Source organism: Akebia trifoliata, chromosome 7, assembly GCF_017979445.1.
Source record: "Akebia trifoliata isolate Shusen 1 chromosome 7, ASM1797944v1, whole genome shotgun sequence".
NCBI classification, from domain to species: domain Eukaryota; kingdom Viridiplantae; phylum Streptophyta; class Magnoliopsida; order Ranunculales; family Lardizabalaceae; genus Akebia; species Akebia trifoliata.
In genome coordinates this window covers 27011587-27029773 of record NC_141381.1, presented here as the reverse complement: position 1 = coordinate 27029773, position 18187 = coordinate 27011587, and the positions used below count along the sequence as shown (strand labels likewise).

Here is an 18187-nt window from a genome sequence, read left to right as displayed (position 1 = left end):
ATTCAAGATTTTGAAAATGGATAGCTACCAAATTTTCATGAAATTCTGAAATTTAAAATTAAAATTCAAAGATGAAAAATAATACGTTTTGAATTATAATTTTTTAAAAATTTATAAAATTTTACCCTCTGCACCATTACGGCATTGTCACAAGGAATCATATTTTTGGATGCCACAAGGAGGGCTCAACGACCCTTGATAAGAGTCGAAATCTTACTTAAAGTTAATGAGGCTATTCGTACTCATTTGGCTATATATATGTGGAGTCATGTTTGAGTTTTCGAATCTGTACCTGAAAAGGACATATGGTTCTGAAAAGAGAGGGAGGCTCACATCACATCCTTACTTACGATTAATCACTACGTTTGTAGCACAGTACGAAAATACCATACACACGGGCTGAGATGGGAGAAAAAATATAGATTTCCTCGGGATTAGTAGAGTTTCCAAGGATCCATCTAAATTGCTAATCCTATGAAATATCCTCTGTTATCTCAACTGTTCGTTTGATGGACCGCTTCAAACCTCATCTCACCCTAATATTTTCATTCACATATAAGTGTCTCAATCAAGAGTTACAATCTTGTTGAACACCCCTAAAAGCATCTCCAATGGAGACGTCAAAATCTACACCTTAAAAATGCTTTGGTGTCTAGTCATTTTTTCACAAGTGAATTTATTTAAGAATAATGTTGGAGTGATTTCAAGATTGGAACTTATATCGTACACCCTGACGTGAACGCATATGTGAACTAAGCATTTATCGTTCCTTTCCACTGTCATGTCGAGGTGTGTGATATTAGGTCCAATCTTGAGGTCACTCCCGACTCTTTATTTAACAACTTCTGAAACTTCAATGTACACACTAGCGTGTATATATTGATCATTTTTTTTCGAGTCGAGTTTTATTTTTTAAACTAATAAAATAGTCCTCAGTTTCAAAACCAAACGCATTAGTAAGTTGACGTGGTTAGCCAAATCGATAGCCACAGATAAGGGTGGACCTAAGATTTTTAGTTTGTGGGTGCTGAATGCAAGGGTAGACCGAGAGAATTTCACTTGTGAGATCGAATTAATAGTACGAAAATAAAAATAAAAAATTATGAATAATAAGAGGATTTCAGAAAATCGATTTTTTATAGAAATAATATAATGGATTTAGAAGTAAAATCTTATCAAATGAGGAAAGATGGTTTATTGGCTTCTTCCAACTTTCGTAGTGAAGAATGATTACAAATCTTAACAATCAGTCTCATGCCATTTTGACCAAAATAGTCTTTATTTTGAAAAAAAAAATTCAAAATTATATATAAAATAGTTTTTAACAATTAGGCAAGAGTTTTTCTTTCTCAAGATTTTATATAAAAGAGAGTAAGCCTAGCCTTACTAACTTAGTAAGATTTGACATCTTACTAGGGGTCGTTGAGTTCACCTTGTGGCATCCTAAAACATGATTCGATGGCACTGGGATATAAGGACAAAATTCTATAAGCTTAAAAAAAAAAAAAAATAATTATTTTTCACTGTTAAATTTTAATTTTAAATTTGAGAGTTAAGTAGCCGTCCATTTTCATATCCTTGGATCAAATCCTAAAATATCTTTTTGAAATTTGAATTTTTGGAGTTGAGTTTTTTCATAAAATCTTGAGGGTAATCCATTTGTGTTCAATTAAGATTTAGAATGACTTGAAATCTTATTAAGGAAAGTGTTTCTCTATATAAAAATATGAAAGATTTACTTGATAGACGTAATTGTTGCATTTTTATTATAGAAACTCCCTTGGAGTTCTGATAACTTCAAGCGAACCTTGCTTTGTGAAGTTTGTTACTCAAAAAAAAGCGGGGATCCACGCCATAAAATTCAAATTGATGGGCTTGGATCCTAACTGCAACAATTTGTGGCATCAAAAAACATGATTTGATGCCACAAGATTATAAAGGACAAAATTTTAAAAACTTGGAATTTATTTATTTATTTATTTAAAAGTTAATTTTCACCGTTGAATTTTAGATTTAAATTTTGGAGATTGGTAACTAGCCATTTTCAACACTTTCGATGAAGATCAAAAAGTATTTTGTTTAATTTGTTTCTTTTGAATCTAAGTTTTTCTATGAAATCTAGAAGTACATGGTTTTGGATTTCCAATTTGATAATCTAAGTGAGCCGAATGACTCTTAGTAAGATTTGAAATCTTATTAAGTTTGTCATGCTAGCTTGATTGATAAAGTAAGGTTTGTTCATTGGCAAACTTGTTTTTGTGGTGGCCAGATGCAGCTCATTTCGTTTGCGGGAAAGAGCTTTTTATCCCAAATTTTTTTTGAGGGGCCACACACCATCTATACCTAGTTTAGGGGTTTGGGACCATAGATCTGCTCTCTTCGAGATACAGAACTCTGATTCCCCAAAATAAAAAAAAATACATTTTTATATCCCAAGGAGAGTAGATCAACAGTTTCCTGCCACATCAAGGGTGTCGATTGAGTATACCACGTGGATAAATCAGATTATCATGAGTTAATAACATATTGTGAAATTTTTGTGGGGGCTATATTCTATATATAAATTTTTTATTGCTTTAAGCAACATTATAAGACATGATCCAGCAAAATAAAATCATATTAGAAAAATAATAATAAAAAAACATATATTTGATCCTTTACAGACTTTACAAAGCCTATTATAAGGTTCTGTTCCTACTAGATACAGTTTTAACAGCCAAAAACATACATTGTGTAAGATTTTGCTCCAATTCCATAAAATTTTGGAAGTTTCAGTATTTCTCTTTTCATTCCACCTGTATTTTCATGGTCTATAATTTGGGGTTGAATCGCGACCACATGCATCAATCGCTCAAAAAGTTCTTTTTTTGCGCCATGAGCCTCCATTTCCACAAAAGCCTTTTACAGTCCCACATGAGGCCCCATGAACACAGATTATGCTTCCCAACAAGCTGAAGAGACCAACCAACATTCCTCTGAAACTCACGAAGAAGAATTTGCAAGTTTTGACTGTGATGAGAGCTTTTTAGCACTTTCGACCGCTTGCACATAGTAATACAATCTCCAAAGGGTTACATTGTCCTGCAGATATCAAGGATCCAATTCATTAGGATTTGCTTTAACAATTTTTTATTATTTTTGGTACTTGTTGATAACGTTACGAAATCGTTGTAGAATTACCTCTTTTTCAAAATCAACATTGATCTCGTTGCAAGGATGTCCCTCTGGTAGCTTCCCACGTTGGAGAATTTCCACAACACGGTCCAGATTTTTTGGTGGAGATTCTGAATGAGTTTCCGAAGTTGTTGTTTCTCCCTCATAGTCATTTGTCTGCAAATTGGGATAAGATCCTTTCAACATCTTTACTATTATAATGAGAGGGTGCGGAGTAGAAGTGGCTTGACGCCAAAATTTGAATTCCAAAACTGCCCCCACCTTAACATTTAAACTTAATATAATCAGGGACATTTTGGTCAAAAACCAAGAAAATTGTAGATCACAATCCTAAGAATCACGTTATTAATTACAAAAAAGTCCTTTTCTACAATATAATTTTCAAAAGAGACATTCTATTGCCACACCAACTTTTGCTAATGCCACCCCAATTCATATGTAAATCACCAAAGAATTAGTGCACATCTTGGGGTGGCATTAGTAAAAGTTGGTGTGGCAATAGAATGTATCTATTAAAAACCCTTTATCAATGTTTTAATTACATATACGCCCTTTGATACATGTGAATTTGCACATGCCACCTTCAAGTAAGAGCATGGTCTTAAATCTCGTCCGAGATTGAGATGACTTGGGCAAGTCATCTCGGTCTCGTTGTTGGACAAGATGGAAATAAGGTGTGACTCAATAATCACATTGTCTCGTTAGACAAACGTGATATCTCGGACGAGATTAGCGAGATTCCCATCTATGGGTTAAAAATCCAGAAAAAATGGAGAAAATTTTGCAGAGTGAAACACTTTCCTTTCCAACAAAAAAAGGTTTTAAGCCTTACTAAGGGTTGTTTTGCTTGAATGGAAAGTGTTTCACTTTGCAAAATTTTCTCCATTTTGCCTGGATTTTTAACCCATAGATGGGAATCTCACTAATCTCGTCCGAGATATCACGTTTGTCTAACGAGACAATGTGATTATTGATCATGTTTTTAGATGCCACAAGGTGAGCCCAAGGACCCTTAGTAAGTGTGAAATCCTTACTAACATGGTGTAATGCTAGTAAGACTATTTTGCAAAACCCCTCTTTCGTTGTTTAGATGGTACTGTTGGTCTGTAGCTCTTCAAAATTGAAAGAAGATCATAATCTGGAAGTTTCTTAATAATGTTCTAAGATTAAGTTTGGTACTCCCACACTGTTATCATTCAAGCAGTGAAAATTTTCATTTTTTTTTTCTCGATGGATAAATGGTGAAAACCAAGCATTAGTTTTTTCTCCAAAGGACTGGTTATGAGAATGATAATGATAAAGTAACAAGGGAGAAGAAATTGAGGGACCCATTTCATTGTGAACCAAGTTCATGGTTACTGCAATTGAAGGTTTTTTCTAACTAAATATAATAACAAAACAAAAAAAATCAATGGGATTTGGTAGGAAATAATTGTTGGTTTTGATTCTGAAGTGTGGTTGTAATTTACAAATCTTCTAAAATCTAATAAAATATCTATTTTAATAAATATATAAATGATGGTCAATAATCAATACTGCATCCATGAAAAAAAATAAAAAATAGAATTGTTTTGAAATTTTTTTCAGATTTTTTAAAGGGAAAAAAACATCTTGTCTCGTCATCAACCGAGATGAATCAGCCGAGACGAGACGTCCAACCGAGATTTAAAACCATGAGTAAGAGAGAAAAATGAAAGTTCATCCTATTGTTTCAAGGGTGCCAAGAGCATACCTGCACTTAGACATCACGATATCAAGAAGTTCTTCAAGCTGCTTCTCCATGTACTCTAGCTGAAAAACTAGTCACTGTTAATTTTATACGGCGACTATATAAAACCCTAGATACTACTATATAAAATAAATTTCACAAAATTACCTTCTGAGACAATTCATCAGAATATCTTTTTACGGCTTCCTTAGCTTCTGATCCATCACTTTCTAGAAGAATTTGCAAATCCTCGTTCACCTGGAAAAAAGAAAGTCCAGCCCTCTCATCGTAAATTGTTTCAAAGATGGGGTAAGAGTGCTTTGTACCTGAAAATGACACACAAAACAATTGCACACGAAAGAAATACACTAAAAAAAACATAACTTTCCTTCACCAAGCTTATAAGAGATGGACAAAAGTGTGGTGTAAATCATTGACTATTCTTCCAATTCCCAACTTCCCTAATTTCTCCATCACAGATCTCTGTGTAACTTTTTCCTACTATCTAAACATGAATGAAATACTGAGCTTATTGTTTATTACTTCTATGTTCTCCTTCTCTGCCCCTTTGAAATCCAGAGGAGACGTTCTCTTCCTCTTGTGTCTGATCCCGCAAGTATTACTTTGAGACTGAAAACAAATACACAAATTCAGACGAAAGCCCATTAGACCTCGAAACCAAAAGCAAGAGAATTGAAGGGCCTGGCTTCCACTAATAACCTTGAACCCGACTGCCTCATCTTTCTATCGAGCGGGTTTTGTAATTTTGCAATCAGACAAGCCCCTCTTGAGATCATTAAACCAGCTTTCCTCTGATGAAATTGCATCAGGGTGCTTGCTCTCCATGTCTTCTTCTGACCCTGATGCCTATTTTCATAAAAGTATACTGGCAACCATTTCTCTCGAATAAAGAGTGGTTTGTAACAAGTCTTATAAGACATCATTCTGAGCATGAACTTATTTTATGGATAATTAACAAAACCACAAGAGAAGGAAAAGAAGAGATTAGAGATTGTTTCCAATAATACAGAAATGACTAAGATCACAATCTTTAAATGAAAATGACCACTAAATTGCTTGCATTCCTACGATTTTTATGCCACTACAGAGAAATGTCACATTTTATAGCAATTTAAAAAATTTAGCATCAGCAAAGTTAACTTTCAATATATCTTCTGAATCTGTCACTATGCTAACCATACATACGAGTATTATAACTTTTTTTTATATGTGAGCAATATAACTATTATAACTTTCATGTAATAAATCATGTGTTATGGTTCTCAAATGTTGCATTTCTTTGGAGGGAAAGAGTACAATTGAGCTGCATTGAATCATAAGGAAGGCCTTTAGGTTTTAAAACTCATTTTGATATCTCATCTTGTTCATGGATGAGTCAACTTGTCTCGGACGATACAAACCATTCAACTCGGTTTATAATTATTTATTCATATATGTTTATATAAAAATAATGGTAAATTTTTTATATAAAAAATATGTTAGAAAATATTTGGTCATAAAATCATATTTTATTTATAGATAATATGAATTTAATTACTAAAAAACAATTATTTTAAATAAAATATACAAAATCCTAGTTGACTCGTCCGAATCATCTCGTTTATCTTGTGAGATTCGACACAGTGAGATGCCATGTCTATCTATCTCGATCTTGGACGAGATTTGAAACCATGTTTAGCGAAGAAAGGGATGAAGCCCACCAGATCCACATTATTCTTCTCACCATTATCATCAACATTTGCAGAGTTGCATTTGGTGATCCAGTGACTGTCTTTGTAGATGGCCATCATTTTGATGGGTTTACTTAGGGGTGTCAATGGGTTGGTTCCTAAGGAACTTAGAACCATAACCCATTATGTTTAGTTCGTTCCGATTCTTGTCGATTCCGGGTCTAGTTCCAAAATAAATGGAACTGGAACAGCCAAAAATCATGGGAACCCATCGGTTCCGGTTCTCAAGAATCAAATGAGAAAAAAAAAGTATTTCAAATGATTATATAAAAAAAATTCCTTTCAACAAATTAACATATCAACAAAATTATTAACTTAGTTATAAATTGTTATATTAAAGATACAAATTAAAGATTTTATTCAAAAATAAAATTTTATCTTAGTTAAAAGTAATAAATTTTTAGAAGAGTAACTCATTTTAAGCTCCAATTGATAATTTACATGAACAATTGAAGAATTTTATAAAACATGCATTTATTTTGAAATAAAAAATACCTTAACTCATCTATAGTATGGAAAAAAAGGACAAAATAAATCTGTTCCGAGTAACTACGGGGTACCCATTGGATAGAACCTAACAGTTCTGATTCCTATCGGCTCAGTTCCATTTTAGACCCGGTTCTAATCGGTTCCAATAAAAAGGGAACCGGAACTGGGTTTTCGGTTCGGGTTTGGTTTCAATTTCTGTTAAATTGGTACCCATTGACACCCCTAGGTTTATTCCAATGCATGGGACCTTGCTTTTCACTAGAGAAGAAGCCTTTTAATGAAGAAGAATGGTAATAAATACCCCTAACGATTGGGACCTTTTGCCTTGTCATTTTTACGATTTTAATCCCAACACAATACCCCCTATTGCAGGGAGTACGACAATCATTTCAAATTAACATTATTGGGGAGATGTATACAATCCCACATTCATCATGAGCACAATTAATGTGCTAGGTTGAAAAGACCAAGTTGTCCTTGGTAATTTCGCTGAGGATGCCTCTTTTGCAAAGAATGTACCTTATTTCACATTAGTGATGTGCTCTATTGTATTTAAGTCAATAATAAAAAATATGATATGAATATAAGTAAAAGAGGCCTACGATTAATAAAAATATATATATTTTTTTGCTTAATAAAAATTAGATAGGGTGGAGGAATTATTTTCAATAATTGCCTAATGAAGATCAGCTCTCAGTCGAGAGCTTAGAACTAAAAAAATGTTAATCCTTCAAGGAACACAAGGCATCTAAATTGTTGTAGATTAGGGTAATAGAAATGAAAAAAAAAAAAAACTTTGGTTAAGATGAAGATTTTGAAGTACATGGGATCAACTAGATTGTGTTAGTTAACTATGCAGTTTAACAAGATTTTAGATACTTATGAAATGCCATACAAATGGTGCAGTCCTATTATGCATATTATATGAAGAAGACTGATATTATATAAAATTGCATTAATAATGATCTAATGTATGAAATGCTCTATGCCAATAAAAATATAGCTATTTCGCTCTTTCCAGATACCCCAACAAACAAAAAGAGAGTCAAAGTCCATAGAATACTTCATTTGAAAATAAGCCAAGGAGTTCCAACTTTGAAAAAGAGATAATTGGGCCCCACGGAAAATACAGTAAACATGGAAGAAAGAAATGAAATGGGACCAAAATCTCTCAATTAAAGGGGCAGTAGATCAAAAAGATGATTGACTGATTTACCACTAGCTTTGCAAAGGGAACAAAAGTCTATAACAATTAAACCTGAGTGATGATATAGTCAATAATCAAAATCCCATCTAAAGCAACTGACCAAATAAAAAGGCCGGTATTTTGGAGCTGAAACTGAAAATTTGGACAGCTATGCATGAACTAGGGATTTGAATGAGAAAACACCATCCTGACTACACAACCATACTCAACGATACTTTTCAATAGGAGATGTGATAATGATAGACATTGGATTAATAAGGTTATGAAGGACTCAACCGACCAATTATTGAAATTTATCCTAATTTGAAGTCCCATGATTTATCTTCCAAACAAAACCATGAAATTCTGAATTAGCGATTTCTTCCTAAGAGCGAAGGGTTTGAGAAGTTCATTTTAAGAGGAGAGTTGCCACAACAGCGATCCTCCTAGCATCAGGTTATAGTCCCCCTGCCTAATCTGAATACTATATTTTTACGAAATTCAGGAAGCACTCTGATAACATATTTCTAAACACCAAACTGATATGATGACAACAGTTCCCCACTTTCTCAACCCAAGTTGCCAAAAACCATACTTTCCGTGCATAGCTTTCTTCCAAAAGCTCTCATGCATGATGTTGAAAGTTTGCTGTTCAATGGTTTAGGAAGGAATGATAATCTATCTTATAGAATCCAAGGATACCAAGGAAGATTTTTCTTGTAATAGGGAGTATGTTATTCATGGAGATCTAATCGATTTCCATTTACTTTTGAATTATTTTTCATGGAGATGTTTCTCCATAACTCTTCATATCTTTTTTTTATATTGATAAAGGAAAGAAGTACTGAAAAGGGTAGGACAATATGACCCGCCCCAAAACAAAAAGGAAAGAAAAAACAAGCTAATCAGAAGAAACATTACAAACAGTCCCACCGGGCCAAAAAATCCTCGAAGAACACCCCTTTGAACTCATCAAAGGCTTTGTGCCAATAAAATAACAAACCAAGAATCCAAATAACCAACTCATGATTTAATTGCCTAATTTCTTAAAAAATTCTCGCATTACTAGCTTTCCCAATGCCCCACAAGATCGCGAACGGGATTAAACTCCTGAACAACCTCTTGGACAGACGGAATCCCAACCCTACTTGAAGCCATTCCCCAAGGAGATCTCTAACTGTGCCCGGAATACATCAAACCACCCCAAACAAAGAAAGGAAATGAGCCTACACCTGGGTGGCTTCCTCGCAATGAAGAAGTAAATGGTTAGAAGATTCCTCGTTAGTCATGCACATCCAACAAACATTAGGACCACAGAAGTCCTTTCTCCTCAATAGATTTAGCATTTAAATTCTTTCCCACACAACGGACCAAACAAAGAATGCTACTTTGGAGGGCACCCTCAGACCCCAAACCGTGACAAAAGGAAAAGATATATCTCCATATCTAGCGAGGTCTTTGTAGAAGTCAGAAACCGAGAACATGCCTTCGCTATATGGGGCCCATAATCTCACGTCTTCCACTGAAGAACTACTAGACACCATATCAAGGTGATCCATCAACTCCATCATCTCCGGAATCTCCCAATCATTTAACAACCTCCTAAACCACAAATCCCAACCTATGGTCCCTCAATCCAACACCCGGAAACTAGCAACTGTATGGCATCTTTTCCTAGAAATAATTAATATAATATAATATATGGTGTCTAGTAGTTCTATATGTTAATAATTAATATAATATATTCCAGTCATCAAATAATAATAAGAAGCAATAGTAACAACAACAACAATAATGTTGGACAATGCTTTGAGTCACTCTACTTAAAATTCCAGGATATCATTAGGCTTTTCTAGTAAATTTATTTACTATTCACATATATACATGCATATATCTCTTTGAAAAACACTTTCCTCACAAAAATTTTACTAAGGGTCGTTGAGCTCAAATGGAATATCACATTGGCAATCCAACACCAGAAAACTAAAATTCAAAGGTGAAAAATAACATTTTTTTGAATTTTTTTCTCAAAGTTCATAGAATTTTGTCCTCTACAATCCTGTAGAATCAGATCATGTTTTTGGATGCCACAAGGTGAGCTCAAGAACCCTTACTAAGTAAGATTAGTCTTACCCTATCTCTCTCTCATCCAATTTACCCTAAGTTCGAAGAAACAGAGTTAATATCAATAGAGCACAAATGTACAACAAAAAGGAAAAGACTAAATAACAGTGTAGGTACATTCAAACCTCATCGCAAGATTCGGAGCCAACAGTACCAGCATTCATGGGGACACCGATTGATGATAAGGGGGGAGAGGATGCTAAGTGCTTCTTACAGGGTGATTGGCTCACATCCCCATCAGATGCATTTGAATGACTAGCTAAATTCTCTTTGTTCTTTAGATGCATCTGTATCCGGTGCATAGCTGAAACAGGATCTATCATCTGCAACATATGACTAATCATTAGTGTGGATTCTCCAGAACCCATCATGAACTGACATGTATTGCAGAAGTCCATAGACCTCAACATTATAGATACTTAACACCAAGGTTTAAATCTCCTTCTAGGCAATGTTTTGATCAAGAGAACTAAAAAGTTCTTTTCTTACCATTTCATACACAACTAAAATGAAAAGGAGGAGAAATTGTCGGCAAAAGATCCAACTGTACCTCATCAACTTCCTGACTCAGCACAGTCACACCTTGTTTGAGAGATGCCTTCAGTCTTTCTCTCGTGAAGTCTGAAAGCCCAACTCCTACACCATTACTAAATAATGGACTGGAAGCAGTAAGGTCTATAGCTTCTTTACCATTGCAACTATGGATATTGATGTTGTTGACCTTTGAACCTGTTCTTGAAGATGAAAAAGAATTTATGGAGGAAAGTGGAGGAAGTAAACCATCATTTTTTGATAACAGCTCCTGAATTTCATGCAGGTAGTAACCGAAGTAATTAGGTCCTACTTCCTTTGGTTCATCATGAAGTACTGAATCCCTTGGAGCTTCTGACATCACAAAGGAAGACTTCTACCACTGCATGCAAGGATATATTTAATACATCGTCCACGAGTGAGTATAAAAAGTTTAGAGTAACATAGCAAACTCAAAAAAAATTGCTTTCTGAGGAAAAAAAATTAAATTCAAATAGAAGAAGTAAATTATAAAATTTCCAAGAGACGGGTAGCTCACCAACGTCAAGGAGAAACATAATTGACTGCATTTACTTCGTAACTACAAATTCCTCTTTAGTACTGATAAGAAATAGAACTAGGGGAATGGAGAGAGTGAAAAAAGAAACAAATGACTCGTGAGTCATGTTCATACATGTTAGAGAATAAGATGCATGAGATACACTGTATCATTGTTAGTGTATCTCATCACAAATGGAAGGTTGTGATGGAGGATATTTTAAAATATATATTGATATCTAGAATATATCAATTAGGATATTCTAGAATATTTATATTAGGTAGTTTTCATATATCTTGGTTGATGTAATGTCTATAAATACCCTATTGGGGCTTTTGTAATATTCATCCAAGAATTTTCAATAAAATCAGATTTCTACATGGTATCAAAGCCTAAGCTCTATTGAGAGCTCGATCTTGGTGTGTCTTTCTTCGGCGATGGCACCACCAACATTGTTGCGCCATCGCCGGACCTAGATCTTTTATTTTTTTCTTTGCTATTATTTTAGCTTTTTTGTCTCTCTAATAAAAAAAAATCACAACTCCTGCTATATCTATACAAATCTCCCCATTTCACAATTTCATGTTACACGATCTCATTCTTTTTTTTCTATCTAAAATCTCTCCAACAAGAGTTTTTCATTTAAATAGCACAATCCTACTTTTTATGTTTCTGGGAGAGATCATGACAAATTTGGTCTAATAAGCCACCGGTTCCGACAGACTCAAAAAGAGTGGGATGCGACAGTGATGAACTTCATAGACAGACGGTGACTCCTAGCAAGCACGATTGGGATTTCGATAATCAATGAACATATCTGTTGATGAGATCAAGCAATTATTCAACAAAATCAATTGCATATTCCTTTTTCAAAGGACCATGCAATTGCGGGAAGATGTTAGAGAATAAGATGCATGAGATACACTGTATCATTGTTAGTGTATCTCATCACAAATGGAAGGTTGTGATGGAGGATATTTTAAAATATATTGATATTTAAAATATATCAATTAGGATATTCTAGAATATTTATATTAGGTAGTTTTCATATATCTTGGTTGATGTAATGTCTATATATATATTTATATAGGAAGCGTTCATAGGCCTTAAAGAGAGCCAAACATTTTTCAAAATAGGGGTTACAAGTTTCGGGATGGGGTGATTTTTTGTGAGGATGAACTCTATGGTGAAGATATCATCCTCACCAAAAATCAGCTCATTCTGAAACCTCTAACCCTAGTTTACAAGTAAAACAGAAGTGGACCGTCCATTTTTTGTAAACCACTTTTGATGGGGTTAGAAGTTTCGGAATGAGCTGATTTTTGGTGAGGATGATCTCCTCATCATAGAGATCATCCTCCCAAAAAATCAGCCTGTTCCAAACCTTCTAAACCATACATTGAAAAATGTTTGGCTCCCTTTAGGGCCTCTGAACACCACCCTATATATATGGGGAGCGTTCAGTCGACAATCTTAGGGGGACAACGTTGAGAGACAAAATTTGTCCTTTATGGCTTAAAAGTTTCGGATGATTTTTTGTGAGGATGATCCCTATGGTGAGGAGATCATCCTCACAAAAAAAAAATCAGCCCAATCTGAAACTTCTAACCCCATCAAAAGTGGTTTACAAAGTTGAAGAATTGTGGACCGTTGATTTTTATTGTTCATTTGTAAATCACTTTTGATGGGGTTAGAAGTTTCAGATTGGGCTAGTTTTTTGTGAGGATGATATCTTCATCATAGAGATCATTCTCACAAAAAATTAGCCCAATCCGAAACTTTTTAAGCCATATAGGATAAATTTTGTCTCCCAGCGTTGTCCCCTAAGATTGTCTATGAACGCTATATAGATATATGGGACATGTTCGGGGGACATCTAAAATTGACAACTATTTTTAAACAAACACCCGGAAGCTGTCCATTTTTTTAATGTTTTCTACAACACCGCCAGATGCCATCGGATCTTTGTAAAATGGATGGCATCTGAGCCATGTAAAAATAGTTGTCACTTGTAGATGTCCCCCAAACGCGACCTTTTATATATATATATATATATAGAGAGAGAGAGAGAGAGAGAGAGAGAGAGAGAGAGTGTGATGTAGGACGGTGAGGGGAGATAAAAAATACGGGGGGTTTAGGGAATTTTGCTTAGGATTTTGGATAAGGATTAAGGATTTGAGATTGTGTTTATAATTTGAATAAGGATATGATAAACCCAAAAAGTAAAATAAAAATTTTATTTCAATTATTGTAGGATGGAGAAAATGATTAAATGTTTGTAGGATAAGTAAATGATTAAGAGTTAAAGATTTGGAAAAGAGATTAATGAAATAAGGGTTAAAGAAAATGGGAAAAGGATTAAGGGTTGAGGTTTGTACGTTTGTATGCTTCAAGAATCAAGAATTCTAGAAAACCAAGAAGGAACTAAAAGAGAATCAAGAAAAACATAAAAAGAAAAAAAGAAAAAAAATATTAGAAGAAAATAATGTTATACTAAACTCACTCCAAAATGGCCTCACACCACACCCAATGTTGGGAAGATGAAGCTCAAACTTTCCTTTTATTCATCGTTCCTTGTTGTTAATAAAAAAACCCTAATACAATCTATATATAAAGAAAATAAATCAAGAATCCTAATCAAGCTAAAACACCAAATAAATAACCTTATTTTCGTAACTTTTTCTGTCCTAATTTTCAAACCCTAATAAACTTAAATATAAGACAAACTAAAATTACTAAATTGTCCCTAAATATTATACTAAGACTACGGGCCAATCTAATATCAAAATAAGCCCCAAAAACATAAAATTAAAGTCCTAAAACAAAAATCTAAATAAAAACTAAAATCTACAGTTCAAGATTTGATATCCCCATCAGAGAGAGAGAGAGAGAGAGAGAGAGAGAATGCACCCTTGAGAATGATGTTAAGGGGGTATGCAAAGATAGGCCATCATAATAAGGCCCATAATAAAAAAGCCCAAAACAAAGTGCTATTTCACACTTATGCAGTCATTGGTCTTTGTTTTGTATCTCCAAACCAACTTGTCAACTTTCTACTATTTGATTTCCTACTGAGACTAATCTTGAATCTAAATGTAACTTTGATATGCTCATTCTACGAACATGCTTCTTGTAGAATATTCAAGTACAACATGTTGGCTCAACATGTCCTTATAAAATATTCCACTTAGTTTATGTTCCATGATACCAATTTCACTAAATAATTAGTATTGGGGTAAAGAAGGCCTTTTGGTTTTTTTTCTCAAATGTAGATTTGTCAATTTGGTATTATGTGTTGGAACCTATAGTAAAGAGAAGGGGGAAGAGGGTCAAATCCATTCTCCATTCTCCCCTACTTTTCATTCTTCTTCGATATTAAATGTGATGATAACCTAATTTTATCATGGTATCAGAGCATGGTAGATCATTTGTTATCAAAACCCTATTCCAAATTATGGAAGACACATGGAAGATCAAGGGGGTAAGGACAGGAATGAAGACTCTATAGCAATGTCTATCCTCTTTATTTTTAATGTTTTATCATTATTTAAGGAATGCAAAGAAATGAATCTTCAAGTAGCATAACTAAGGATAGTCATAATGATCACCCAAGATTAATGATTACCACATGCAACTTGATGAATATAATTACTTAGCGTAGTCTCAATCCGTTAAATGTTTATCGATAGTTGAAGGAAGCTCGAAAAAATAGAAGTTAAAAAAGAGAGCCATTGCTAGAAGATGAATCCCGTAAAGATTGAGAAAATGACAATTATAGACACCCAAAAATTGCACAACCAAAGAGTAGAGATTCAAAGAAATAGCGAAAGAAAAAGAAATTGTTAAAGGAGGAAAAATCAAAAATCAATACCCAACCCAAAGTCCTCACTCAACTCATCCCTTGCGACCTCAACACAACTCACCAACTCATTTAACTAATTCCCATTCGTTTACTGTAGCTCCCACCAACACAAACCTTGAGCCAAACTACCCATGTATTTCATCATCCAACCCATTAACAACTCCATTTTCTACCACTTTTTCTCAAATACACCCTCTAACTATCCCTATTATCCACTTTACCTCACCTTCACATTTTGATTTTTAAACAAAATCACCCCCAACTCCACATGAATATGCCAACATTCCTCAACAATCTCATCTCAATTCCTCTCTACTTCTAACACGTAGCCCCACTTTCAATCACTATCAATCACCTAAGCCAATTCCTTCCCCACTTCCTCTTCTGCTCACACACGTCTCTTTCTTCATTCTTTACCATTCCCTCATTTTCTCTCACACAAACTCCATGAAGGAGAGCATGCTGGAAAAACTTTTGAGGGCATATAAAATAAGGATGGGAAGATCAAAAAAAGAGGAGAAGTGTGACAAATTTGAGGGTCCAACTCAAAACCAATTGGCCATGAGTGGAGAGGCCCAGGAGCTTATAAGGAGAGAGACAAGGCAATTTGTGCCCAATGTGGGACTAAACTCAACACGCCCCCTCACACGTGGGCTAGACTAGGCCAAAACACGTGGAGATATGAATTGGGTGATGTGGAGGAGAGAAAGGCCCATTTTGTCTTGTGTGTGTGAAGAGCTTCTCTATTTAGATTCAATTGTATGAAATAAAGAATGAAATAGATAGGAATGAAGATGAGATTGTTGAGGAATGCTGGCATATTTGTGTGTAATTGGGAGCAAAAAACAAAGTATGAAAATGGGGTAAAGTGTTAATAAGGGCGGTAAAAGAGTGTGTTTGAGAAAAAGTGGTGGAATAATGGAGTTGTTAATGGGTTGGATGATGGATGACGTGGGTGGTTAGACTCAAGGTTTGTGTTGGTGGGAGCTACAGTCAAGGAATGGGGATTAGTTAGATGAGTTAGTGAGTTGTGTTGGGGTTGTAATAGGGTGAGTTGAGTTGAGTTACAATTTTGGGTTGGGTATTGGTTTTGACTTTTCCTCTCTTTTTACAATTTCATTTTCTTTCTCGATTTCTCTAAATTTCAACTATTTGGTTGTGCAATTTTTGGGTGTCTACAAATGCCACGGAGTATATGTGAAGTACATGCAAAATGGAGTGGTTGAATGCAAAACAAAAATTGACATTTACTCGAGGTTACTTGATTTGACTCAATTGGATTGAAAGTTTCTATGATTTATTGGGACAAAGCTACACTAGCAGTTGCATCTCTGACATTTACTCATCATATCGTCTAAAGCTTTTGTGTCTTGATAAGCCTCTTTTTACCCTTCCACAAAAGGTATTTGGGTGTGTTTATTTTGTTTAATTTCTTGGTCCATCTAACGAGGAAATCAAATTGAGAAGATTATTTTCTTAGGATAGTCAAGTGTCGAGAATGAGCATAAATGTTATTGTACCATGACTATAAAGTGGTATGTTCCTAGAGATGACACATTCTATGATAACCCATTACACAATTAATAGTCTATTTTGTCTTCGTGTTATATAATCTGCAACTATGTGCTTCATTATTTTTTTTTTTTTTCCATTTAATGTTTTGTCCATTATTCTTATTATTTAATTCTTAATTTCTTATGAAATAAATTAATAAAGAGATGAAAAATAAATCATCATTTAGGTTTTGCCCTAGAGTCGCTTCGCCCGAACATGAACTATGACATAGGCATTGCCCAATGCTTTGAATTACAATGCTCCTATCAAAACCACTTCCAATAAATATAAGAAATCAAGATGTAACAATCAAAAAATCTTTTCAAATATTAAAAATAATATTAATAGATCCATACCTTTGTTTATAGAAAATTATGTTTTTATTTAAAAAAAAAAAAAAACCCTTAAATCTTCTTAATCTTGATTGTAACAAACTCCTTTATCTTCTCAATAGCTCTATTGCTCTGCCTTACTAAAATGAAAAAAAAAAAATCAAGAACTTAGGTTGATTATATAAAGAAAAAATGAAGTGAATAGACACAAATACCCTTTAACGTGTATTAAATTAGGGTTTTATTTGCCTAAGTGCAATTAAACAATTCTCCCATGCAATTGATTTTCTTGAGAAAACGTTTTTTACTGCAATCAGCAATCAAACTCAAACGGATAGAAATTAGAGAAAGAAATTAAACAAGAATCCAAAACCCTAGGTTTCTAACCTGAATGGAAGACTGGAGTGATCTCTTCTTTATTTTCGAAGAACAAAGAAACATCCTCTGTTTTCTTCCCTCAAACCCTAACAGAAGTGATGTTGAGGAGAGGAGACATTATCGACGTCAGACTTGGATCTCTCCAGCCTTGATCTTCTCTACTCATCGCCGCGTTAAACTTGATATTTCTTACACGTGGCACTCCAAACCTTGATCATCCAGGTTTAAACGGTTAGTATGTCGTACTAGGACCTCGCCCTACGAAGAAACACGTCGATTAATAGCCTCGCCCCAAAAATTAAGGGTTTTAAAACCAATAATTTTTAGTCTCTCAATTAATAGTTGTATCGAATGGGACAATCCATTTAACTTGATTTATAATGATTAATTATTATTATATCTTAAAATAATTATATCTTTTTAATAAAATAAGAAAGATTATAATTTTTTTAAACATAAAATAATAGTTAATTTATACAATAAATATTTAAATTCTAAAAAAATAATTATTTTAAGAGTCGTGCTGGGGTGACACAAACAGAGACATAGGGGGTGACAAA

The 18187-nt window shown here is 34.2% G+C and overlaps 1 protein-coding gene across 2 annotated transcripts; it reads right to left on the bottom strand.

Annotated features, from left to right (window-relative positions):
- Window positions 1-2596: 2596 nt before the first annotated feature.
- On the bottom strand, window positions 2597-17966 carry LOC147398676 (uncharacterized). 2 transcript variants are annotated; one of them, XM_086447933.1, is made up of 8 exons: window positions 17637-17966; window positions 10983-11345; window positions 10558-10755; window positions 5426-5512; window positions 5051-5140; window positions 4907-4965; window positions 3181-3330; window positions 2597-3081 (listed from the first exon to the last, which is right to left on the bottom strand). In XM_086447933.1, exons 2-8 carry the CDS (start codon window positions 11322-11324, stop codon window positions 3072-3074), a joined length of 936 nt encoding a protein of 311 aa, XP_086304059.1. In that variant the 5' UTR covers window positions 11325-11345; window positions 17637-17966; the 3' UTR covers window positions 2597-3071. The 2 variants fall into 2 exon arrangements, with proteins under 2 accessions (XP_086304059.1, XP_086304060.1); XM_086447934.1 differs by lacking the exon at window positions 5426-5512 and having other exon boundaries at window positions 17637-17962.
- Window positions 17967-18187: the final 221 nt, after the last annotated feature.